Below are 27831 nucleotides of genomic sequence, written 5' to 3' on the forward strand. Positions count from 1 at the left end.
ACAGTTGATTAGTCATCAATAAGTTTTTATTAAACACTTATGATGGGCCTGGAACTGTGCTAAGTCCTAGCAATACAAAGGAAAGCAAAAAAATAGTCTCTACCCTCAAAAAGCTTCTATTTTAATGGGGGAGGCAACATGTACATAGCTAGATATGTAGAAGATATATACAAAATAGATTAAGGTAATCTAAAACAAGAGGCTTTAGCAGCTAGGGAGACTGGGAAAGGTCTCCTGTAGAAGATAAGATTTGAGCTGAGCCTTGAAAGAAATCAGAGAAACTAAGAATTCTAGGTAAGGAGCAGAGCATTCCAGGCATGGGGGACACAGCCAGTATAGAGAGAGGGGAAATAGAATGTTTTGCTAGAGGAACTATAAGTAGGATGATGATGCTGGACCATAGAGTTCAAGAAGGAGGGTAAGGGGTAAGAAGGGGCAGCTAAGTGATGCAGTGGATAGAGTGCTGGACCTGGAGTCAGGAAGACTCTTCTTTGTGAGTTCAAATCTGGCCTCAGACACTTATAAGCTGGGTGACTCTGGACAAGTCTTTTAACCCTTTTTGCTTCACTTAAACCTCCTGGAAAATGAGCTGGAGAAGGAAATGACAAACCATTCCAGTATCTTTGCCAAGAAAATTGCAAATGGGGTCATGAAGAATCAGATATGACTGAAAACAACTAATCAAAAAGGTATAAGAAGACTGGAAAGATAGAAAGAGGCCAGGTTATGAAGTGCTTTAAATACAAGATAACTTTATAGTTCATCCTGGAGGATAGGAAACCATTGAAAAGCAGGTGACATGATCAGATCTGTGAAATCATCTTCAGAAAAATCACCTTGCAAATCTGGTTTCAGATACTTCCTAGCTCTGTGACCATGGACAAGCCACTTAACCCCAATTGCCTAGCCCTTACTGTTCTTTTGCCTTGGAACCAATACTCAGTATCAATTCTAAGACAGAAGGTAGGGGAAAATGCATTTAACAATATATGTCTTAATTTATATCTTGAGATTTAGCATTGCTGAATCAGATAGTAGGTTGCATCATGTCTGTTAGAGTCTATTAGGTTGTTTCTTCAACCAGATTTCTAAATATTTCAAGGTTGTTCATATATACACTGTTGTTATTATATCAATAGTTTCTGTTTCTATTTACTATACTCTGCACTGGTTCTTACAAGTATTCTTTGGTTTGTCTGAAATCAACTATTTAATAATTTCTTATGGCTCAATAATATTCCATTACATTCATAGAATGTAATTTGTTCAACCATTCTTCAATGAATTGTTTCCTATCCTAACCAACTGTTTTTCTTTTCAATTCTTTTCTCCAGAGTATTTCTTTCATTTTTAAAATCTCGTTTTATTCCTTCTAGGCAGGCATTCATGTAGTATAATCTAAATTTTCCTTTGAGTTTCTGTTCCTCTTCCAATTATTATGGAGTTGCCTTCTTTCAGGTTGGTGTTGTTTTTTTTTTTCATCTCTGGATTAAATATCATTCTTTATAGTAGATTGTATCTTCTTGTGTTTTTTTTTATCTCTAGGGCCAGGCTCCACCTCCCATGTTTTGAGTGGGGTAATTGGGCCCTATTTGGTCTCAATCAGAGCTACCTGGGTTTCCTGTACTGACCTCTATGTGTGGGGAAGTTTTTGGAGAGCTAGCCAAGAACTTTTTCAGTAATCTGGGCATGAAGAATTGTTGACCTGGTCTAGAACTTCAGGAGGAAGAAGGAGCAGATCCTGAGGAATGCTATTAAATTTATCGAGTCCAACAACCATTTATTGATCACCTCTTGTGTTCCAGGGATTGTGAAAGACAGTGAATATACAAAGACCAAAATGAAGCTCCTTCAAACAAGTTTCCATTTCATTGGGGGAAATGACATGTACACAGATGTGGAAATACAAAGTTACATAAAATAAATGCAAAGTAATTTGAGAGTATTTGCACAAGGGAAATGGGAAAGTTGTCTTATAGGAGGGACTACTTAAACTGAACTTCGAAAGGAGCTAAGGATTTTGAAGTACAGATAAGATAGACTAGTCAGATGAGACAGTTTGTGCAACAGCATGGAAATGGGAAATAGAATGTTATATATGTGAAAAATCAACAATGGTTGACTGGAACACAGAATATCTTAAGGGGGAACTAGCAGACTGGTTTTTGGCAAGGAGAGATAGGGGAAAGGGACTTCTCAAAGTTGGAAAAAATCTCAGAGGTCACCCATTCTGATCTATACCTCAGCAAGAATCATATCTATACCATACTAGAAAAGTAGTCATCTGATCAACTTAGAGAGTTGAAAACTGGGGGCTCTGGAGGAAAGTAATTTCACATCCTCATGATGGAGGTGTGTGTAGGGGGTGGGTCATGGTAAAAACTAGAAAGCCATATATAATCTCCAATTGAGGGACATTGTTGGGAAAGTAAATTCCCTGCATTTTTGCAAGGTGTCTGATGGTCAGAATGACAGTTGAGAAAGAGAGAAACAAGGAACCATGGCTGATTAAGTGCTGACACTGGCACATAGCCATGGGAACAGACGGTTGGAAACACAGTCATCAAGGACTCAACTGAGAACTCATAAACAAGAACTGGGACTGATTGAGCATAACTGAGAAGTCATTAAGAAGTGCTGATCAAGGGATATTTGGAGATTGCATGTCCTTTTGAGTGACCAATGAAATTAGACTTAAGCACAAGGAAGAATGGCAATTTGTAGATGGGATAATTACATAAAAACTGGTGAGACAGAATAATCTGTGTCTAGTGCCTCTTCTTGACTGGGATGATTGTTGATAAGTGAGTGAAAGGTGTTAAGTTGTTTCCCTGGAGCATTTTTCCTTTGTCTTCTTGCACTGAAGTATTTGACAAAGTGCCGGACTGGGCTTGAAGGCTCAATAGAGCCAGAGATGTTTCCTTGTAATGTCCATCTCTGCACAGGGTCAAAAACTACCAGGTAGATTGCAACTGAAGGAGTCAGTGGTTGAAAAGTCAAGAAAATCTATGGTCCTTGCCTAGAGTAAGTCCTTAAAAATACTTGTTGAATTGTGGAATGATCCAATGTAATGGATTTTACTACTAGTAGCAAGGCAGTAATCCAGGACAATCCCAAGCAACTCATGAGAAAGAATGCTCTCCACATCAAGAGACTGAACTGTGGGAGCAGAAAGGCAGAAGAAAAACATATGACCTCATCACTTGTTTAAATGGGTATATGATTTGGGGTTTGGGTTTTAAAAGATTGTTCTATTGTAAAAAATGAATAATATGGAAATAGGTATTAAGTGATAACATTTGTAAAACCCAGTGGAATTGGAATTGCTTGTTGGCTCGGGGAGAGGGGAGGGAAAGAAAATGAATCAAGTAAACATGAAAAAGTATTAAAAAAAACTTGTTGAATTGAATAGAACTGAACTGAATTAAAGAGATCAAAAACAAATTCCATAAATGTGGATGGGGCAGTGCTGACTTTGTCATAGTGTGCAATGCAAGAAAAAATTAGGAGTCTTGGGTTCAAAATTTGACCTCAAGCACTTCCAAACTGTGTGACCCTGGGCAAATCACTTAACCCCCATTGCCTAGCCCTTATGCTCTTCTGGCTTGAAACCAATAAACAGTATTGATTCTAAGATGGGAAGTATTATTTTTTAAAAGATAGAAAAAGGTTGTGAATCCTAATGAACCACCTGACTTGTATTTAGCCAGTGTACCTTCTGATATCATTGGCCCTTTTTGAAAATGAAGGACTATTTATGGACCATATTGTAGAAAGAATTATTGTTCAGTTATGGATTGAGCTAGATGACCACTGAGGACCTTTCCAACTCCTAAATTCCATTTCTGTGATGTGGCATATTTGGAATTAAAAAATCCAGATCTCTTCTCCAAATATAGTTTGTGGTCTTTCTATCCCACTGTACTGCCTCTGCGGATGTGTCATGGGTTTCATGCTCTCAGGGGACTCTAGATTTTCAATTGGATTTAGGTCTTTCTGATCAGATTTTGATTTTGTTGATGGAATAGTGGGATAATTCAACAAAGGAACAGCTGCTTCCACACTCGAAGGCCCTGTTGGGAAGGAGTCCAACCTACTATCTTCTCCTTTGCTTTCAGGATAATTGAGGGGAACAGGGGAACATGAAATAGTAGAAGAACCTTTTAAAGCTCTGCCTTGATGGGGAATGGAACAACTTGTTCAAATCTTTTCCAGGCGTCTGCTGGAGATTCTGAAATTCTGGTGACTTAAGCAACAATCCATATTGTCATGGAAATAGCCTTGAACTTAGAGTCAGAAACAATGGCAGATGGAGATCCTCTGGGGCCTCCAAGGAGAAAGTTTGTTGATGTTTTTTGTTGCTAGCTACAATATAACACTGAAAAAAAAAAACTTTACAATCCCTTAAAAATGGAAAGGAAGTTTATGGTTCTGTTATTTTCAATCTGTTTTTTTCACTCACTAAAGCCCCATCATGGTGCTGTCAAAGACTATCTAGTCCAACCCTCTTATTTTACAGATTAGGAACCTGAGGCAGAAGGAGATTCGATGATTTTCCTAATGTCATAAAGGGGCAAAGTGTCAGACATGAGATTTGAACACAAGTTCTTTGACTCTAAAGACAAGACTATTTCCAAAGTGTAATTATCTTCACATGGAGAGTAGGGGATGCTCACCCACTTAGAGATTGTTCTTGTGGAGTTTGTTGAAGAAAATATAGGCTTGGAAGAGGGATGTCATGGTGATAGTCCTTTGGGGTTGGAGTGGAATGGTGGAGAACAAGGCCAATGTATGAAGGCTATGGTCATTGTGGTAAGAAAGTTCCTTAAATTTGGTGTCCTGGGGCAAAGCTTTGGTAACCCCATACTATTTGTGGCTCTAGGACCCAGTGATGGGCTATGTGTATTGCCTGAGGACCATTCCAGCTAAATTAAGAGTAATTCTACCTAACTGTAGAATGATGGCTTTTATGATCACAATAACTCTTGGATATAATGCAACTCCTGAGTTGAATGCCATCTGACCCAATGGAGTGAAAAAACATCAAAATTAGAGATCCTTAATTCTTTTGAAATCAACTTACTTAGCTAGGTTGGTAGTTAGAGGCAAGAGTCATTCAGGCCATCACCAGGCCTGTGCTCAAAGTCTTTCCTGCTTGCTAGGACTCAACAGAACTTGAATTCCACTAAAGGGAGTTTGGCAACTTGGTATTACAGCCACATCATGATGAAAAGTTCACTTAAACAGGGCTTCCATACAGGACAAGTCCTTGTTTTGTTCTTATTTCCTATAGTCCAGATTATGATACTCGGTGGAGAGATAATTCATAGATATGGTCCACTAAAACCTAATATATCTTGGACAAACACTGGATCTGGACAATTAATTGAAGAGGAGGAAGAGAGAGGGCTGGTTCATCTTTTGGGAAATTGTGCAATGTTTTTTTTTTTTTTTTTTTTTTTTTTTTTTACCCTTGTACTTTGGTGTATTGTCTCATAGGTGGAAGAGTGGTAAGGGTGGGCAATGGGGGTCAAGTGACTTGCCCAGGGTCACACAGCTGGGAAGTGGCTGAGGCCGGGTTTGAACCTAGGACCTCCCATCTCTAGGCCTGACTCTCACTCCACTGAGCTACCCAGCTGCCCCCTGTGCAATGTTTTTAATGACCCCACATTTCTTCTTTTTTAACAACATTCTTCCAGTGTTTCTGCCTAGTCTCATATGGCTATGAGTTGCCAAAGAGTAAAAGATGAAAGTCTTCCAAAGGCCAATGGAAAGGCTAAACCAGGTTGAGGTTAACCAGTAGGCTTCAAACTTACCAGTGGGGAAAGGAGGCGTTTAACCCAAGCACACGAAGACTTCCCTAGCAGAATGGGTAGATGAGAATAATTTATTCAAATAATTTATTCCAACAGCCTTTATGAAAGTAGTAGAAGCAGGCACTATGAAATGCTTAGAGCTTGTTCAGACATCAAAGATGCCAAGATCATCCACTGCATCCTGAGCCATCACCAGTTTTCTTGACTTGTCACCAGACATCAGTGACTCTAGAAGAGAGAATAAGACTGATGACTTGATACAATTCTACTTCACTTAAATCTAGTTCATAGATAAGTCACCCCATGATGTCATTGGTCTTCTTCAAAATGAAAGACAAACAAAAATAAGAATAACATCTGGAGTATTGTAATCTGGATACTACCTTTCAGGAAGGACACTAACAAACTGGGATGTAACCAGGATGATAGAGAGCTTGAAACCATTTAGCATGAAGAAGATTGCTATAGGAACTGGACATGTTTAGCCTGCAGAAGATGGTTGGGGACAATAGGGGAGAGGAATAGGGTAGCAGTCTTCAAGCGTTTGAAGGATGGTGATGCAGAAGAGGGATTACATTTGTGCTACTCAGCCCTCAAGAAAAAAAAAACCCAATAAGGTTTCTTCCTTCCTTCCTTCCTTCCTTCCTTCCTTCCTTCCTTCCTTTCTTCCCTCCCTCCTTCCCTTCTTCCTTCCTTCCTTCCTGGACCTCTGCTTCCATCCCAACATAAGCAACAACTCCCCTCACCCTTCCATTAGCTTAACTGGATTTGTCTCAGGTTCTGGAATTCCTTGTTGCAGCTCTGCCTGAGGCAAATGCTACAATATAAGCAAGCTCTGAATGTTGGTACAAAGAAAGAAAATCAGGAGATGACTGAGTGCCTTCAAGGGGATGGCCAGTAGTCAGGGTGATTGATCTTGTCCAGCAAGGGGTTTGTTTCCTGCTAAGGAGGCTGACCACCGATGTCTGGCTCTAGGCCCTAGGTGAGTCTCCTGTAACAGCCAGGGGAGTGGGTGGAGAAGAGAGAGAACATCTCAGTCTTATCCCGGATGCCCTGGACCTTAGCAGTCAGGCAGGCAGGCAGGCAGGCAAGGAAGCCTGCTAGGGAGGCAGCCGGCTCCAGTCCATTAAGCCAATTGGCCAGGGCTGCTAATGCAGAGTGGGCGCTCTGTTCTCCGAGCTATTATCCATTTTAGCATCTTTAATATTTTACAGCGCACAACAGGGGAATCAATGTCTTGTTTATAGCTCAGTGTTTATGGGAGCCACTGAAGATATTCTCAGTAAAATGGGGGAGAGCCATCCTAGTCTGGGGAGGAAATTGAGGCAGCAGGGCAAGGAGTGGGAAGGAGGTGACCTCCTTTGGGACCAATGACATTCCCACCATGAACTTGGAGGCTTGACCTTCTGTGCATGTATGCCCAAGAGCAACTGCTAAGTGCCAACCAAGTGTTAATGCCCCTTTATTTGTGGGATGAGGAAGGAGATCTCAGCCCTCAAGGAAAAAAAAAACCCAACAAACCTCCCTGTACAGATTACAGTAGGTTCTACTTATTTGGATTTTTGATGATAACTTGCTTTGGAATAAGGCTGACTTGTTCCATTTGTGGAGTCAAAAGGTTTGCTTTTTGGACTGAGCAAATGAGATCGTAAGGGGCATATTTAAGCTATTTAAGCTGTTTGAAGGACTTAAGCACATCAGTGGGTTTAACTTTAACAAATATAATTTCTTACTTCTTTATTTGCCATCAAGAGCTCTAATTAAGAATAGGGTTGTTCAAATTCTTCAGTAATATGGCGAGGGAACAAACTTTTTTTTTAAACCTTTCCATCTTAGAATCAATGCTGTGTTCTAAGACAGAAGAGTAGTAAGGGCTAGGCAATGGGAGTTAAGTGACTTGCCCAGGGGCACACAGCTAGGAAGCGTCTGAGGCCAGATTTGAACCTAGGACCTCCCATCTCTAGGCCTGGCTCTCAATCCATTGAGCTACCCAGCTGCCCCTGGAACAAGCATTTATTAAGCATCTGCTGTGTGCTACCCACTGTGCTAAATATTTTACAAATATGTTCTCATTTGAGTCTGACAGCAACCTTGTGAGGTGAGTGCTATTATCATCTCCATTTTACCATTGAGAAAATTGAGGCAAATAAGGAAGTAAAGTGACTTGTCCTGGGTCACACAGCTAGTAAGTAGCTGAGGTTGGATTTGAACCTCAGGTGTTCCTGATTCCAGGCCCAGACCTCTATCTAGGACAGGGGTCATCAACGTATGGCTCTCGAGCCATATCTGGCTCTTTTGAGGGCCAGATATGGTTCTTTCTGCAGGAGCCATAAAGTCCATTTTTTTTTCAGGCGCTGTTACAGGAGTGCACACTGTGAGCACTGTACGGCTCTCGTGAAATTACATTTTAAAACATGTGGCGTTTATGGCTCTCACAGCCAAAAAGGTTGCCAATCCCTGATCTAGGAGGTGTTACCTAGCTGCCCAAAGAGAGGCAGTCTGGAACTACAAGAAAGAAGACTAGACCGGCTAGTTGAAAGATCTATATTTGAGTTCAGGGTCTGTCACTAACCAGCTCTGTGACCATGGATAAATCACATCAGCAATTCATTTCTGTCCCACAGACATTTCTTGAGCAACCTCTATTGGATGGTCATTGGGGACAAAAATGAAAAACAGTCCTTGCTCTCAAAAAGTTGACATTCTACTGGAGGATACAACCTGTGCAGAGATCATTGTTAGATATTCTGGGGAGGAGGGGGTGAGAGAGAGAAAATGTTTGTTGTTCAGTCACGTCTGGCTCTTTGTGACCCTGTTTGAGGTTTTTTTTTAGCAAAAATACTGGAATGGTTTGTCATTTTTTTTCTCTAGCTCATTTGACAAATGAGGTTACCATGGCAAATAGAGTTAAGCGACTTGCCCATCAAGCCACTCCCACAACTAAGTGTCTGAAGTCAAATTTCAACTCACGAAAACTCATCTTCCTAACTTCAGGTCCTGCACTCTAGCCACTATGCCATCTAGCTACCCCTGCAGAGACAATAGCAAATATGTCATCTCGAGCCCCACTGGTTGTGTCTCTTCCCCTGGCAACTAGTATCTAGTACTCCATCCCATTTAACCACTTACTGTTGATTAGTTTTTACAAAGAGATATTTATTGAAGAGAAAGCAAGATAAAGGTACAAACCTTTCCCCCTACCCAACACTTGAGTTGGAAGGGTACTCTCCCTTTATCTCAACTCAGTCTCTGGAGATTATAAGCTCAGATTTAGCATACTTTCTGTATAATATTGATCCCAGTAGTCAATGGTCAAAGACATTAAGTGTCTACTATATATCAGGCATTATGTTAAGCACAGAGGATACAAAGAAAGACAAAAAAAGATCCCAAGGAGTTCACAAGTGAATTGGGAAGAAAACATACAAATAACTATGAAAGATAGAAATATAGGTGAAGTCTGACCTAATCTTGGAGGGAAGGCTCTAAGATTAATGGGTCCGAGAAAGATTCTTATAGAATATATATATATATATATATATACATATATATGTATAGTCCATATTAATATTCTATATATGAGGAAACTGAGGCAAATAGTTAAGTGAAATTTAAATAGCACCCACTATGTGCCAGTTATTGTGCTAAGCTCTTTACAAATAAGATCTCATTTGATACAACAACCTTGTGAAGTACTCAGGACTTCAGGTGACCTGAACTTCTGCCCAGTTCTCTAGCCACTACTTGACCTAGCTGCCTCAAGGTAGAGCATATGAGGCAATTTGCAGAATAGTCCTGTAGGAAGCCAGAAGAGGAGAAGGATCTTAGGTGAGACTTGAAGGAAGCTAGGGAAACCAAGAAGCAGAGATGAGCTGAGAAGAGAATGGAGAGAGTTCCTAGGATGAGGAGCAGCCAGGAGATGGAATGTCATGTATAAGAAATAGAAAAAAAGGCAGTAAACTGTTTAGTACTTGGGGATTGTGATGTGTAAGAAGAATGGAAAGATAGGAATGAAAAATAATGTGTTCAGTTTGGGAATTTAATATATGTTTGAAACATCTAGTTCAAGATGTATGATGGGTGATTAGAGATGTGAGGCTGGAGATCAGGAGAAAGATTAGGGGGCATGATCTTGATGAAGATCCAAGAAAGGAAACTAAGAAGGCACATTCAGACAGGTAGGAGAAGCAGAAAAGTACAATATCATAAAAGCCAGGAATAAGAGAATATCAAGAAGAGAGTGATTGACACTGCCAAAGGCTGCTGATAAATAAGGAAGGATAAAGATTGAGAAAAGGCTGCTAGATTTAAAAATTAAGAGTGAATTGAGAGGGAGCACTTTCAATTGAATGATGATGTAGATGCTGAAATACAGAGAATTAAGAAGAGAAATTGAGGAAAGGAATTGGAGAGCCCCAGATGTAGATTTTTTTCAAGAGGTTTAGCCATAAAAGGAAGGAGAGATATAGGAGGGCAGTTATCAGACAAGGATGGATTAAGTGAGGGCTTGGGTTTGTAGATGGTAGAGAAGGAGGCATTTGACTGGGAGAGATTAAAGAAATGAGAGAATGGAGATGATCTGCTGGACATCAGGCAGCAGTATATATCTGTAAAAAAAAGGGACAAACAGAGGGCAAGGCAACTGCTGTGGAGTTGTAGGTGGCCAGAAAATGCTTGAAGCATGAATAAATGCTCATGGAGGTCAAGAAAATATCTCATGTTAACAAGTTCATGTCCAGATAGAGGATGACTGTTAGATAACTCCATATTTCAGCTACTACTGAGCTGAGTCCTGCAGGTCACTCCCTACTCTTCAGGGCACCAGAACTGAGATGGCTACAAAACCCAGATTGCCCATAAGACTTGATCTCCTTAACTTGTAAAACTCATAAGCCTGGAAGTTCCAATTCCTTCATTTAAAATGAAAAAGAACAAACATAAGGCCAAGGACAAAAGTCCCTTTCATAGGACCACATCTCGGCATTGGAGTGAGAACCCAAGGCCATTACTCACATCTTCAGAATTAGATTCTCCAAGAACGAGCCACTGAAGAGGAAAGAATGAAGGTCACTGGTGCTTTTGGAATGTCTTCATGGCATAGATTCACTGTGAATCAGAATTCCCATTTCCCATGTGGAATCAAGCCAAACCTAGCCAAAACCAGTTACAAAATGTCTACTTTTGCTCCAATGTTTTTTTCCAAGAAGGAGGCTCCTCAGTCTCTTCCACATGGAGAGACACTATTAGAGGCATTCTTAGCATATGCTAGTCTTTGTTAAGGCGTGTATGGTGAAGGTTTTATAAAGATGAAGAAGACTTAGTCATGTTTAAGGGCAGCAGAGAAAGAAAGAACCAATGGATTAAGACAGGTTGAAGAATTGAGAGAGGACACGATTGAGATTTCAGTCTTCTAGAAGACAGGAAAGGCAGAGATCAAGGGCATCTGGAGAGGGCTGGCCTTAGCAAGGAAAATGACTACTTAATTTTGCAAGACTAGGACAAAGGAGAGAGTGAAGGATGAGGGCTAGGGACAATAATGAAAGGTTTTGAATGAAAAAAGCAGAGAAAAGGAGGAGAAGGGGGATTTCATGTAGAATGAACTCTTTTTTTTTTTTGTAAAGAAAAAGATAAAGTTGTTAGCTGAGAGAGAGAAAGAGAGAGAGAAATGAGAGAGAGAGTTAGGGAGAGGTGCCAGAGGCTTGAGAGAAAGAGGTTTTGGAATATCTTCTAGGACTTTAGTAAATACTTGACAGATTGAAGCATTATGAACTGTAAAGGACCATGAATTTGGAGTCTAAAGATGGATTCCAAACCTACCTCTGGCGAAATTTTGGCTTATGGATAGAACTGACTAAATAGTTCCTTGGGAGTCCTTTCTTTTCTCTCCTTTTGAGGAATCCTCTACTTCCTAGCCTGCTAGGAGATTGCTTCTTCCTTGAATTTTCTGGGAGCTGTGTTAGGATTTTCTCTTTTGCCCTTACTATATTCTGACTCTGCATTCCATGTGACCTTGAAGAAGTCAAGTTTCCTTGTCTATCCAATTAGAGGATTGGTTTAGATGTTAAATGCAATCAGTCAGTCACTCAGCAAGCATTTATTAAGCACTCTATGTGCCAGGCACTGTACTAAATGCTGGGAATACAAGTAGGAGCAGAAGGGCAATCCCAGCCCTTATGGAGTTTTCATTCTAATGAAGAAAGAGGACATATAAAGAAGCTGTAAAAGAGGTGGTGGTGGTAGGTGGGTGATTAGAAGGCAGGGATGGTCTTATAGTGTCACAGTAAAGAAGGTCTAAAGAGTACAGAGTACAGCTTGGAGAGGAATGAGACATCATGGTACCTGGGTAACCTCCTTAAATTGAGGTTCTTGGAAGAGTTAGAGGGAGAGGTCACAGTGGTAACAGGTCCTTCCTGGGCTGGAGTGACCCTCCAGGTTGAAGAGTTTTTGGAGTTTGGTAGAAAAGTCTAGAGTACAGCTTTTAGAGTTAAAAAAGGTCCTGTGGACACTAACCTTGTGCATATTTCTCAAATTCAACTCAAGTTGTTCATACAGCTAAAGGGATACAATGACTGGGTGAGGAAATGGTCTTTGACTTCAAGATATTTGTGTTCTATGGATCATTCCTTCCCTGCTTCCTCCATTAGTTGGTAAAACTTCTTGAGGTTAGAGACTGGGTCATTTTTCTTCTTCATATCACTAGCATTTATTCAGCAAAATGCCTTGTCTTACACTCAGAAGGAACTTAATTCTTGTAGAATAAAATTGTGTGCATTGCCTGCTACCAGTCACTGCACAGGCAATATTCCCAAGGAAAGACCATACTTCCTTGCCCTTTCCCCCTCCATGTTTACAGTCCTTTGAGACTCTTGGCCCTCTTTTTTCAGTATACTGTTTTCTTCTGTTGGCTTTCCCCCTCACATTATCTATCACTGTTTCATGATCAGGTAGGTGCCTGTATCCCCAGCAAGTACCGGTATGCTGGTGCACAGAGACTGGTGCTCCCTTCTTGAACCATGTAGAAAGGAGCTTGTGTGTGTGTGTGTGTGTGTGTGTGTGTGTGTGTGTGTGTGTGTAAGCTCTTTGAAGACTGAGAGACATTTAACTCCCACAAAGAGGCACCAACAACCCCCAAACCTGTTTTATCATCCCATCCCACCTCCAATCCTGTTCAGTGCCTTCAAGCTGTCTGGAGGAAAATTCACACTTGGGTGTTAATGAGGGCAGAATGATAGGGTTTTAGAATTGGACTCCATGAGCTACCTCCTCCCAGAAGTAAACACTTGGAAAGAAGAGCCTGGAATGCCAGTGTTTAATCCAAGAGAATGGATTTTCTGATGGTAGAATTTCAGATTATATGATATCTAGGCATTTGGACATGAAGGAGCCTTTTCTGTTTGTGGTGTGGGCTTCAGAGTGTGTGTAAAGGAGAGAGTGAAGTTCTGTTATCAGAGCCAAGCAAAGAATCCCTTCCTAAAGTGGTAAACCAAGGTGAACTTTGTTTCCGGAGAGTGGAGCCTCCCTTCTCTGTACTCCCTCCCTCCCCCTTTTTCCCCTCCTTCCCTCCCTTTAGCAGTCTTTCTTCTCCTGGGCTGCTAGCACAATGTGAGATCACCTTCTTCTCCCAGGACACCCTGCCCACTCCCAGGGCTCATGCCCTCCTCCCTAAAGCAACGCGCTATTACCACCAGCGGGTAAGGTGTTCCCCTGGGATGGCTGGCGTTGTCATGGCGATCCTTTATCTCAATCAATGCAGACAGGACCAGGGAGGGGCAGAGAAAGAGGGAGTGGAGGAAAGAAAGGGGAGGAGAGCTGAACGACCCACCCAGCCCAGGCTTCTGGCTCTCTCCCTCCTCCCCCTTTCCCTGGGAGTGCTCTCAGAGGGGTGGGACACAGGGGGCTGGGCGGGGGAGTGGGGGTTGTAATTGTTTTATAGCGGTTCTCAGGCCAATGAGAGCACGGGGAACCGGGATGGAGGCTGGGAGGGAGTCGAGGGGTTTCCCCGGGCTGCCCGCCAGTCCCCAGCAGCCCAGTAGTGACCCCCGCCCCCTGCGCGTCACCCACTTGGGACCTTTCCCTCCCCCTTGCACTCATTCCTCCACCCTGCTGGTCTTGGAAGTGGGTAGCTCCCGATGGAGACGCCTGTGCCCAGGATGCCTGGGGCTGCCGGGAGCTACGCTGGGCGGTAAAGTTTGCCGGCTGACTCGGAAAGTTGCTGCTTCTCCCCGCTCTGCTTTCTTTCCTCATCTCTTGCCTTCTTGGCTCAGCAAGGCCAATTTCTCCGTCCCCCTCCTGGCTCCTGACTCCTGCAGTCCCCTGGTCCCTGCCTGCTTAGAGATCTCAGACACAGGGGGATGTGAGCCTCCCAGCTGCTGATCAGAGGGAGGGAGGGAGGGGGGAAGGAGGGAGAAAGGAAGAGAGTCAGGGTACCAGGGAGCCAGCAGGGTACCAGGGAACCGCTGGCTCCTCTCCTGCTATCGCCCAGGAGACTGGGCTTAGTGCTCGGTCTGGGTCACTCTCCCAGAGAAACTGAGCTGGCCAGGGGGACAAGTGGAGTGGCCCCAGCCCCACCGGACCTCCGCCCACCATGGGCATCCAGGGCATGGAACTCTGTGCCATGGCGGTGGTGGTGTTGCTCTTCATTGCTGTCCTCAAGCAGTTTGGGATCCTGGAACCTATGTCCATGGAAGGTAATCTTTGCTGTGCTTCCTCTGGGCCTCCGTAATCCCCCCTTTCTATCCTCTTCTTTCTGGGCAGATGGGACTCTTGGAGGCTCTCTCCACAGCACCTCTGGATCTTTAGAGGGACCCCCCCACCACCACCAATTTCTGTCCTTATACAGCACTAGAGCTGTCATCCTGGTCTGGGGGATGGTGAGAAGCAGGGTGTCCTACCTTTCTGTCGCCTTTCCCATCCCTAACCAAGTTAGTGGGTCCTCCCATCTCCAGAGGAAATTCTGGGCAATATGAAGATGATAGTTCTTTGGGGGATGATGTAAGAAGAGGTTTATTATATGGAGGCACTGAGCTCTTTCCTCTGACCAGCCCCTTGTTTTCTGGGCTGTTGTGGCCCCTTTAAGTTAGTCACCATCAACATTAACCCCCATAGTCCTTTCCTTGTATTGGATGACTGTGATGTTGTTGGGGGAGGGAGAAGAAGTTGGAGGTGACCAAGAATGGACATGAGGGGGTAAAAGGGAAAAAAGTGAGGTCCTGTAGCTTTTCTTCTAAACACACTTGTCCAGGAGGAACACTGGATGGTTTAGCCAGGATTTAGGGTTAACAACAGTGAAAAGCTGGCTTGGAGCCTTGATGTAGTCTGTGCTCACCAAGGCCCATTTTCTCTGAGACACTGGGATTCCCAGAATCCTGCTTTTATTCTCAGGCCATGAAATATGTATGTGGGGAGAGCAACCCAGCGTTCCCATGCCATCCCAAGCTACTGAGGGTGACAAAGAAAGAGCCACATGATGGTAACAGGAGAGGAAGGGATAAAGTTTGGGGGCAGAGATTCCTACACCTACCCAAACCATCTTTCCATCTGATCAAGTCACTAGGGACAAATAACTCCTGGCTTAATGGGTCTCCTCTTCTGCCTACTCCCTTCACCTCTCTGGCAGGAAGGAAGACCCTACTGAGGTTAGGGGCATGTCATTTGTCTCCACCTGCAGCCATTGCATCCTCCTTAGAGAGAGGACAGTTACTGTCATATCAGTTACTACAGCGCCACCTCAGCATTAACTGGAGAGCAAACTGGCTTCCACTTGCCCTTAAATCAAGACATTGAATCCTTTCCCAGGACCCCTCAAGGACGCTTGTCTGCGGCTCCCTCCCCATCCCCACCCCGCCTCCTGCTTTCCTCTTCAATGCATCATTTCTGTGGCATCTGACCAGCCAGGCTGGTTGAGAGGAACCAGAAGGGAGGTGGGTCCCCTTAATGTGAACCCCCCCTGCCTTTCTAAACTCTATTCTGGACCCCCACCCCTTCCTTTCTTTCCCTCTCCCCTCTACCACACAAAGAGTACTCTCTTTCCCTCCCCCAAGTCTCTTTTTCTCTCCCAGCCCAGCCAGGGCAGCTCTTGGATACAGAAATGCTGGGATTGGATCGGTCACCGTTGCCACAGCGTGTCCCCAGATTCTGGAGTGATAGAGGACACTGTCCTGCTTGCCTCAGCATTGTACTGACCTTGTGTTATTGACCCTAGCCCCATGGAGCTCTAGCTCTGAGAGACGGGGAAGAGAGGGACCCTACACTTAGAATCTTGTGCTGCCACTGTAGTGCAGAGCCTCCTGGGACAGGGCTATGAATCCCCTTTCTCTCTAGGAGAGAGTGGTGCTGCCCCAACTTAGATGATGAATGGCTCAGGTCTTCAGGCTGAGAAAGCTAGTGTTTCTTTGCAATGGAGTGAGACAATGAGATGGGGTAGTGTGGGTTGTTGGTGGATGGGAAGTATTAATGTGCCTTCAAGTATGGAACCCTTGTTCCATGTGGCCCAGGCAGGCTTTATCTAAGAGGGGATCTGGAATCAGGGTAATGTTGTGCCCCCTATTTTGCCTTCATATAAAAAGTTAAGCTGGTCCCATGTGTAATGTATGAGGTTATATTCCCAATAAGATTATAGAATTCTAGAATGTAAGAGCTAGAAAAGGAACTTAGGATCAACCTCCTCAAAAGAAGAAAGGGAGATGGACGGAGGTGGCTAGGGATTTGCCTAAAGGCTGGTCTAAGAAGATGTGAACTTGGCTTTCCAGGGATTTTTCCTGTTTGGGAGAAGCACAGCCCATAAAATTGGAGTGAGCCCAGGGGCTTGACCTAAGGCTACATAAACTGATCTGTGCATTGATAGAGAAGAACTGGGGGCATAAGGATCAGCTTATGACAGGAAATTGGATGAAGTGACAGGCACACAAAAAACCTTCAATTTGCAGTCAGGGAGGAGTTGGAGAGAAAGAGAAAAAGTTCCCTGTAGCTCCAGGGCAGCTAGATGATAAGGGCCTAGAGTCAGGAACACCTAAGTTCAAATCCAGCCTCAAACACTTACTAGCTGTGTGACCTTGAGAAAGTCATTTGACCCTGTTTGCCTCAATTTCCTCATCTGTAAAATAAGCTAGAGAAGGAAATGGCAAACTACTCCAGTATTTTTGCTAAGAAAATCTCAAAAAAGTTCAGGAAGAGACTGTCACAACTGAAAATAACTAAGCAATAATAAAAGAGAAAGCTCCAACTAGGGTGGGACAACAAGAACTTTGCCCTATGGTGTCAAAAATTAGAGAGCACCAAGTACTTGCCATCCTTTTGCACCATAGAAACAGAGATCTTAGCACCTAGTTAGTAAAAATAATTAGTTAATATAGGAAGTTACTAGATGCCATGGTGGCATCCTAAGTGAACTCCTCCCTTGGTGAATTCTTCTGTGACATACTGCCTCTCTTCCCTCCAATGCAACAGTTTGAAAGTATGCTCTCTATGTACACGTTGTGCTATTTTCCCCAGGCAGAAGCATTTATCGGTAAAGCACTGGAGAGACAATGCCATCTAACACTTTTTTGAGGACCCAGATCCACACTGATTTTGATCAATGAATCATGAAATGTTTATTTAGCACTTAACTGTGTTCCAGGCACTGTGCTAAACACTTTGGATACAAAAAGAGGCAAAAGACTGTTCCTGTCCTCAAAGAGCTTACAGTCTAATGGAGGCAACAAAATACAAACAAATAAACATAAAACAAGCTCTATGCAGGATAAATAGGAAACCATTAATAAAGGAAACCCCTAAATTAAGAAAATTTAGGGAAAGCTTCTTGTAGAAAGTGGGGTTTTAATTGGGAGGTAAAGGAAACCAGGGGGGTTACTAGTCAGAATGAAATTCTGCATGGAAAACAGTCAGTGAAAATGCCCAGAATCGAGAGATGGAGTGGCTTGTTAATGGAACAGCCAGGAGGCCAGTGTCGCTGGATCAAAGATTGGGAGTAATATGGAGAGTAAGACTGGAAAGGTGGGAGGGACTAGGTGATGCATGCCAAACATAGCATTTTGTATTTGCTCCAGGAGGCAATAGGGAGCCACTGGAATTTATTGAGTGAGAGAGTGACATGATCGAAATTGTGCTTTAGAAAAATCATTTTAGTGGCTGAATGGAGAATGGATTGGAATGGGGAGAGACTTGAGGTAGGCAGTCCTGCCAGCAGGCTATTGCAATAGTCCAGGTGTGAGGTGATGAAGGCTTACACCACAGTGAATTGCCAGATGGCATTTTATACATCCAGTCCTTTCCCTTTCATAGTTGGAACTGGATGTGGGGGAGGAGGGTCAGTGCTAAAGTCAATTGTGAATTCAAATAATTGGATGTGGCCCTTATTCCATAGTTTTCTACACCATTTAGGCCAGGCAATCAAGGGGATCATTAGAAGGGGCATGTAAAGTCATTAATAGAACTCCATTTTACAACTGAGAAAACTGAATCCCACCCAGGATATGACTTGCTTCAGTTCAGAACAGAGTGGGGCTTCAAAATCAGATCCCAGGGTGGATGGACAAGAACTTGATTTGGAATTGGAACTCCTGGGTTGGAATCCCAGCTCATTGGACGTGCAAGTGACTGAACCTCAGTTTTATCAGTTGTAAAATGAAGGGACCGGGCCGGTTGAAGTCAGAACTAGATGAGCTTAGATCTTTCCTAGCTCAAAAATCTATGAGCCTCTGAGTTCAAATCCAGGCAATTCAAAATGTAATGGTGTTATCTAAAAATATCTGCTAGGGAGCAGCCAGGTAGCAAAAATAGAGAATCCAGGCCTGGAGTCTGGAGGACTTATGTTCTAATCTGACTTCAGATACTTCCTGGCTGAGTGACCCTGGCCAAGTCACTTAACCCTGTTTGTCTAGCCTTTGACCTTCTGTATTAGAGTTGTTACTAAGACAGAAAGTAAGGGTTAAAAATAGAATAAAACAATATATGCCAGTTTCCTTCCTTTTTTTGGAAATGAGCTTGCAAATATTTCATATTTAATTTTCTATGTCTATGATTTACTTCTCCAATGCAGAAAGAAGCTTCTTGAGGGTAGAGTCTATTTTATTTTGACCTGCTTCTCCATCATTTCATAGAGAGCTTCTTACATTATAAGGACTCTAAAAATGCTTTTTGTTGAATGTTCCAGGTGAGGGCTAACTGAGTTACAATTTGTTTTTATTTTTTTTTTTTTATGGGAAAAAGTTTTGTGAGGCAAATGCATAGCAGGAACAAGATAAGAGACAAGGGGCCAGGATGTTAATTTTAAGAGGACAAGCTTTTCAAGCATTGTAGAAGTTCCTTTAAAACTTTATTATTGTTATCATTATTATTATATAGGCAGCTGGTGGCACAGTGGATGGAGTGCTGGGTGAGCCTGAAATAAGGAAGATTCATTCATCTTCCTGAGTTCAGATCTGGTCTCGGACACTTAACTGTTTGACTCTGAGCAAGTTGCTTAACTTTGTTTGCCTCGGTTTCGTCATCTGGAAAATGAGCTAGAGAAGAAAATGGCAAACCATCTCATATCTTTGCTAAGAAAACCCCAAATAGGATCATGAAAAAATGGAAATGAATACACAATAACAACATGTTTATATACTCAATTCAGATAAGCTAATTTTGAATTATTGTTACCTACTTATTCATAGTTATAGTATCATGCTCTTCTTTACAGAAGAGAAAACTGAGACAAGCAGCATTATGACTTGTCTAGGGTCATACAATAAATGTTTGAGGATAGATTTGAACTCATGTCTTTGTAACTCGAGATCTAGAGCTCTATCCACTGTGACATCTAGCAAAGGAATACTGCTATTCAGTTGTTTTGGTTGGGTCCAACACTTCATGATCCCATTTGGAGTGGTTTTCCATTTCCTTCTCCAGCTCATTTGGGACATGAGGAAACTGAGCCAAACAGTTAAGTGATTTGCCCAGGATCACACAGTTAGGAAGTGTCTGAGACCAGATTTGAACTCAGGAAGATGAGTCCTCCTGACTTTCTCCACTGTGCCACCTAGCTGCCTTATCCTGCTCATAGTAGGTGCTTAATTAATTCTTGTTGGACTGGATTGGTTTATTAAAGCAAACTCAGCAAGATCTCTACTTGGCAGCACAATGTTAATCTAGTTCTAGTTATTGTATGGATTTGAAATTACATTTCTTTCTCTTTTTATTTTAAACCCTCACCTTCCATCTTGGAGTCAATACTTTATATTGACTCCAAGGCAGAAGAGTGGTAAGGGTAGGCAATGGGGGTCAAGTGACTTGCCCAGGGTCACACAACTGGGAAGTGCCTGAGGCCAGATTTGAACCTAGGACCTCTCCTCTCTAGGCCTGGTTCTCAATGCACTGAGCTACCCAGCTGCGCCCTGAAATTACATTTCTTTTTTTTTTAAACCCTTAACTTCTGTGTATTGGCTCCTAGGTGGAAGAGTAGTAAGGGTGGGCAATGGGGGTCAAGTGACTTGTCAAAGGTCACACAGCTGTGAAATTACATTTCTTGACAAATTCAGACTTTTTACTTCAGACTCTTTTCTGCATGATGATTCTCAGAGGGCTTGATGATTACTTTCATCCCATTAGTTACCCTGGTGCCTTCAGTGTAGATTCCCAGACAATAAGATTAGTCGTTTGAATGTGAAGGTGGGAGAGAAATAGTAAGTAGAAAGAAGGGAAGGAATCTCAACTCTTTCTTTAAAAATTTTTATTTTTATTTTTATTTTCAGCTCTAAATTCTCTCCCTCCTCTCTTTCCTTCCTTTACCCACTAAAAAAATCAAGAAAAATTTTGTTACAAATATGTGTAGCCTAACAAAACAAATCTCTACATTAGTCTAGCTAAAAAAGATTGCTTCAGGATATTCTCTGAATCTATCACTTCTTTATCTGGAAGTAGATAACATGTTCCACCATGAGTCCCTAGAACTGTGGTTGGTTCCATTGTATTGACTAGAGTTCTTAAATCTTTCAAAGTTGTTTGTCTTTACAATATTGTTGTTATTGCATAAATTGTTCCCTTGGTTCTGTTCACTTTACTTTGTATCAGTTCATACAAATCTTTTCAGGTTTTTCTAAAACTAGTCCCTTTGTCGTGACTTACAGATACAATAGCATTCCAAAAGATACTTATACTATAGCATGTTCAGCCATTTTCCAACTCTCTTAGTTTCTAGTTTTTTGCCACCATGAGAAGAATAGCTATAAGTACTTTTATACATATAGGTACTTGCCCTCTTTTTTTTTTATCACTTTTTATCACTTCTCAAAGTAAGGACCTAGTAATGGTATCATTGGCTAAAATGTATGTATAGTTTAATAACTTTTAGGGCAAAGTTCCAAACATTAGCTCTTTTTGATGAGATGGGTAGGTGACCTGGTGGCTGTGGATAGAGCACTGGGACTGGAGACAAGAAGACCTATGTTCAAATCCAGCCTTAGACACTTACCAGCTGTGTGACCTTGGGCAAGTCACTTTACCTCAGTTTCCTCATTTATAAAATAGGACTAATAATAGCATCTACCTTTGAGAATTGTTGTGAAAGTCAAATGAGATAATAATTGTTTTAAAGTAGCTCAGTCCCTGGCACATAGTAGGTTCTATATATAAATGCTAAATCCCTTTGCCTTTTTTTCCCCTTCTCCCCTTTTTCTTAATGCCAGTCTAGATGAATATTAGAAAAGAAAAACCAGAACCAAACATATGTGTATTTGTACACAGTGTGCCAAAAGTCTTAGTGCATATTTAAGTCCTTTAAGTTGCACTCAGACTTTCATCAAAGGACCACAGTCTATAGAATTATAATTCATGTGACTGCTTTGGGGTTATCTGGAAGCTTTGGCTATGATTAAATAGCTTATTGCCGAGTAATCAATCAGATTTATGTACTTTCTCCAATATGGTGGTTAAACCTGGACTGGTTATTCAACTTTTCTTACCCACTGAATTGGATCAGTCATGATGGTTCAACTGACAGCCTGGAAGTTGGCCCACACTGAAGCAGTGTGGTACAATGGATCCTGTGCCAATCTTAGAGTCAACAGCAACTTGGGTTTGAGTCACTTATGAACTATATAACCCCAGGCAACTCATTTAGCTTCTCTGATTCTCAGTTTTGTCATCTGTAAAATGGTCATAATTATAGCACCTATTTCATGGGGTTGTTGTGAGGATTAAATGAGGTAATGTACATAAAAATGTAAAGTATGTGGCAGACCATAATGTGTCAGATGAGCATTGATATCATCATCATTGTTATTATTATAAACCAACTTTAAAATGAATAACTTGGCATGACAGAGAGACAAGGTCTTTTGTCTCCCTTTCACCCTCTGCCTCATCTTTATTTTTCTGCCTTCCTCTCCTGGGGTGTTGGGGATTAAATAGTAATTAGGTTTCACAATCTCAGATGACTATACCAGGATTGTAGTGAGAACTCTTGGAGAATTAATTAACTGAAACATTTATGAAGAGGGAGTCCTGGAACTCTTGCTTTTTCAGCTGGGACATCTTTGAGGGCCCGTGAGGGAATTTCAGCTCTGCTGAAAGGAAAAGGGAGGTGGAGACAGAAAGGAAGAGATTATGACATGGCAGAGGGTGGGCCCAGCTTTTTTTCCTTTCAGGGTGTAGTTGTTCCAATTAGTCAGTTCATATGGGTTTATTAATTGCTTCCTATGCAAAAGACACCATGCTATCTATCTATCTATCTATCCATCTATCTATCTATCTATCTATCTATCTATCTATCTATCTATCTATCGGTCATCTATTCTTCCATTTACCTATCTGTCTATTTATCTATCCACCCATTTATCTATCTATCCATCCATTTATCTATCTATTCATCCATTTACCTTTGTCCATCCACCCATTTATCTACCTATCTATCTAGTCATCCATTTACCTTTGTCTGTCTGTCTGTCTATCTATCTATCTATCTATCTATCTATCTATCTATCTATCTATCCATTTATCTATCTATCCATCTATCTACCTATCTACTCATCTATCTATCTATCCATCTATCTATCTCTCCATCCATTTATCTATCTATCTATCTATCTATCTATCTATCTATCTATCTACCTACCTACCTACCTACCTACCTATCTATCTATCTATTGGTCATCTGCATCTGTCTACCATCTATATCTACCATCTATATCCATTTGACATCTCTATATTTCTATCATCTGCATCATCTGGTTCTATCTATATGTTATCTGTATCCATCTATCATCTGTTATCTATCTATCCATCTACTTCTAGGCTGTTTTATTCCATTTAGAACAATGACAAATGACACCAGAGATGAGGGTGTTGGAGATCATGTCCTGGGAAAATCAGTTGAATAAAATGGTGGATATTTATCTTGGTAAGAAAGATTAATGAAAACCATGATAATTGTCTCAGAACACTTGAAGTGCTATATTATAGAGCAAAGAAAGATTAGATTTGTTCTGCGTGTCCCTAGAAGGTAGAACTAAGAGTAGTGGATGGATGTCATAGGAAAGGAGATTTAGGCCTCCATGTGGTATAGCTTCCTTACAATTAGGGATGTCCCAAAGTGGAGCAGGCTTCCCCTAGAGGAAATGTGTTTCTTCTTATTAGAGGTCTTTTGGTAGATTCTAGATAATCACTTGTTGCATTTGTTGCTGTGGGGATTCCTTTTGTGTGCATGTTAGATTGTATGGCTGATGACATTCCTGCCAACTCTCAAAGTGCTATTCTGAGAAGTGCTTATATATGCCAGATATTATTATTATATCCAGTAGTCAAAGGGTATTAGTCAGGTACAAAGTGCTATGTGAGGTGGGGAGGGGCAAGGATATTACTGATGTGGAGGATCAAGGGAGATTTCACAGAAGATGTGGCATTTTTGAGTTAGATTTTAAATTTAGGGAGGAATTCAATGCAGCAGGAAATATAAAGTTTAGCTAGACTCACTCAAGATAATGAGATTTTGAATTAGGGTAGTGGAAAGAAAAGATGAAGGTGGAGGTGAGAGATTTTTGGAGAAACTCCCATTGGAGATGGGAAAAAAAGAACAATAATTCTCCAGGGACAGCTAGGCAGTGCATTGGTTAGAGGGTAGAGCCTGGATTCAGGAAGACTCATCTTCCTGAATTCAAATCTGGCCTTAGTACTAGCTGGGTGACCTTGAGCAAGTCACTTTATCCTGTTTCCCTCAGTTTTTCTCATTGTCAAATGAGCTGGAGAAGGAAATGACAAACCACTTAAGTATCTTTGCCAAGAAAACCCCAAATGGGGTCATCAAAAGTTAGACACAATTGAACTGATATTTTCCAATATCCTCCAGATACCTCTTTGCAAGGCCAACCTTTTCCTGGCCTCTAACTGCTTACATTAGTTCTTTGCATCCTCTTTTCTATTGGGGGGGGGGATGTCGAAGAGGAAAATCAAATGGGAGCCATCCAAAGAATAATTCATCTTAATAAGTAATTCAATTCAATAATAATTTATTAATCATTCACTATATACTAGACACTCTGATAGGATAGGCACTAGGGATACAAAGACAAAAACCAAAACAATCCCTGCCCTCAAAGAACTTACACTCTTCAACCTACATTCTATCCTCCTCTGCTCAACTTCCTCCCACTCCACTGAAAGAATAATGTGTGAGGGCAGGTATTGTAGGGACAGGTGAAAATGATTTTAAACATCAGTAGGACTGGAAAATTGTGAAGTATATAATCTGTCCTGGAGGTTTTAAAGAAAAAAAGAGAAACAAGGTTGGGAATGGAGCAAGAGGGGCCAGGGGCCCCCTACTTAGAGAACAAAAGAGATGCAGTGTAATTTTGGAGAAAGAGAATGGAAATTGGAGTCATGGGGGACTTTCATTTGAATCCTGATTCTACCTGGGAAGTCATTTCAGTTCAGTTTCCTTATCTATAAGATGAGAATACTTGGCTTGGATGACCTCTAAAATTCTATGCTTTTGATTTTCATCTCAATTTTTCTGAGGGGTTTAGAAATACTCCAAAATAATCTTTGGAGGTCCTCCTCTTCCCCATCTCACTTATTTGTCCTCTCCTATTTAGCTCCTCTGTTACTTTTTCCTTAGGGAAGGAAGCCTAGGGCAGGGAGGAGGGAAAGAATCATTACAACCACTTCCCATGCTTCCTACCGCTCCCACCTTGTGGTTTTACGATCATCTTGCTTTAGGAAAGTTTGCTGGAGCTGGGTCAAGTCAGATGATTGTTTTAATACTCTAAAGAGTCTGAAATTTGGGGGCAGCTAAGTGACTCAGTAGATTGAAAGACAAACCTAGAGATGGGAGGTTTTTGATTCAAATCTGGCTTCAGACACTTTCTAGCTGTGTGACCCTGGGCAAGTCTCTTTTTTTTTTTTTAAAGTCTCAAATTTTTCTCAGACTCCTAGACTGATGGTTCTAGAGAAGGCTCTTAGATCATCTTGTTCAACCTGCCCAACTCATTTTTTAAATGGGAGTCTGAGAGGTCACATGACTTGCTTACTTAAAGTCACATAGTTATAGACCTTCTGACTCTTAGGTCCAGTACTCTTCTATTATGCTATTGGAGAAATCATTTTATGAATTCTAATTGGATTGAACCTCCATTCCCTTCGTAGGAGAAACAGCCAATGAGTCCAAGTCAGGGTTTATAACATCATAGGAACAAGATTTAGAGCTGGAGGGGATTAGAGACGCAGATGAGCCCAACCCCTTGATGGCATATAAGGAAAGTGAGGTGCAAAGATATTATTAGCATAGTTCTTTACTTTGGGAGGGATAAGAATTGTTACTAGTATATTTTTAAGGACTTCAGAAGATGGCCTCTCCCAAAACCTCTTCTTCAAGGACTTCAACTCTTACTCAGACTAAACATATTCAGTTTCTTTCATGGAAGTAGGTTGAAGGAGAGAAGAGAAGAGAGCAGACAAGATGGATGAGATGAGATGACATGAGAATAAATTTCCTGGTGAACTCTCTGATACAGCTCATAAGAGATGAGGATATTGTGGCTCCAAGAGTTTGTACTTGCCTCAAGTTACATAATCTTAGAAGCTCAAAATTAGTCTTCAGAGACCCTTTCAATCGGCCTCAACAAGGATCTTCTCTATCACAGATGCAGTAAGTGGGCCTCTAGATCTTACTTGAAAACCTCAGTGAGGGGACATGCCCTCTTTCCAGAGGTAGCTCATTTTGTTTTGTGAGGGTCTCAAAATATTCATAAATTTTCATCATATGTAGTTGAAATCTGCCTTTTTGCAACTCCTACCCAGAGCCCCTGATTCTACCATTTGAAGCCAAAGAGGATAAGCCTTGGATCATATCACTAACTCCCAGACCTCCCCATTCCTAGATCAATGGGTCAAGTCTGATTTTGCCATTCATTTGCTAAGTGACTTTGGCCAAGACATTGATTTTGGGCATGCTTCCTTAGCTATAAAATAAGGATAACAATAGTTACCCTCATGATATGCTATGAGAATGAAATATGATTTTGGAAAATTCCTTGAAAAAGTTAAATGTGATACATGAATCAAAGGGATTAATATTTACAAAGTCACAGAATTTAGAGTTGGAAGAGGCCTCTGGTAATTTAGTCCAATTCATAATGGAAATGAATTCCCATTATAATTAATCTTTCAATCAATAAATATTTGTCAATCAACTACTTTGTGTTAGGCACTGTCCAAAAACATAGCTAATAATGACCATATACAGTTATAAGTACTGTCCTTTAATATTTCCAATGTTGGTCTTCCAGGGGCAGCTAGGTGGCTCAGTGGATAGAGCAAGGCCTAGAAATGGGAGGTTCTGGGTTCAAATGTGACCTCAGATATGTCCTACCTGTATGACCCTGGGCAAGTCACTTAACCCCAGTTGTTTAGCCCTTGTCATTCTTTTGCCTTAGAACCAAAGCTTAGTATTACCTCTAAGATAGAAGGTAAGTGTTAAAAAAAACTGTGCCAATCTAGTCTTTGCTTGAAGAGCTTCCATGAGGGAGAACCCACTGCCTCCTGAGACTGCCCATTTAACTCACAGATGGTTCTAATTATCACATGTTTTTCCTGATATATTATGGGAGGAGAATTAGCTCATGAAAGTAGTGCCAAGTGGTAATGTTTGGGATTTGTTCATAAGAGTCTTAAACCAAAAACCTTCCTTTAATTAGGTCAAGATTCTGCTTTGAAGGATAATTTTTTTAAACATTTATTAATATTCATTTTTAACATGGTTACATGATTCATGCTCCTACTTTCCCCTTCGCCCCCCGCACTCCCCCCACCCATGGCCAATGCACATTTCCACTAGTTTTGTCATGTGTCCTTGATCAAGACCTATTTCCAAATTGTTGGTAGTTGCGTTGGTGTGGTAGTTTCGAGTCCACACCTTCGATCATGTCCACCTCGACCCATGGGTTCAAGCAGTTGTTTTTCTTATATGTTTCCTCTCCTGCAGTCCTTCCTCTGAATGTGGGCAGCGTTCTTTACCATAAATCCCTCTGAATTGTCCTGGGTCATTGTATTACTGCTGGTACAGAGGTCCATTACATTCAATTTTACCATAGTATATCAGTCTCTGTGTACAATGTTCTTCTGGCTCTGCTCCTTTCGCTCTGCATCAGTTCCTGGAGGTCTCTCCAGTTCGCCTGGAACTGCTCCAGTTTATTATTTCTTTTAGCACAATAGTATTCCATCACCAGCATATACCACAGTTTGTTCAGCCATTCCCCAATTGAAGGACATACCCTCCTTTTCCAGTTTGTTGCCACCACAAAAAGCGCAGCTATAAATATTTTCGTACAAGTCTGTTTATCTATGATCTCTTTGGGGTACAAACCCAACAATGGTATGGCTGGATCAAAGGGAAGGCATTCTTTTATAGCCCTTTGAGCATGATTCCAAATTGCCAGCCAGAATGGCTGGATCAGTTCACAACTCCACCAGCAATGCTTTAATGTCCCACTTTTGCCACATCCCCTCCAACATTCATTACTCTCCCCTTCTGTCATTTTAGCCA

The 27831-nt window shown here is 41.6% G+C and overlaps 1 protein-coding gene across 2 annotated transcripts in view; it reads left to right on the top strand.

The window, feature by feature from the left end:
* KCNIP3 (potassium voltage-gated channel interacting protein 3) overlaps positions 1-27831 on the top strand; it is a 160312-nt gene that overhangs the window by 76167 nt on the left and 56314 nt on the right. Inside the window, exon 1 of one of the 2 annotated variants that reach the window (XM_044660787.1) lies at positions 14401-14503. The exons of the other annotated variant lie outside the window; for it this stretch is intronic. Within the exon in view, the coding sequence (XP_044516722.1) occupies positions 14401-14503 (103 nt within the window). Of the gene's footprint in view, positions 1-14400; positions 14504-27831 lie in introns of those variants that run through there. 2 annotated transcript variants of the gene reach the window in all.

This window comes from Gracilinanus agilis, chromosome 2, assembly GCF_016433145.1.
Source record: "Gracilinanus agilis isolate LMUSP501 chromosome 2, AgileGrace, whole genome shotgun sequence".
Classification (NCBI taxonomy): Eukaryota; Metazoa; Chordata; class Mammalia; order Didelphimorphia; family Didelphidae; genus Gracilinanus; species Gracilinanus agilis.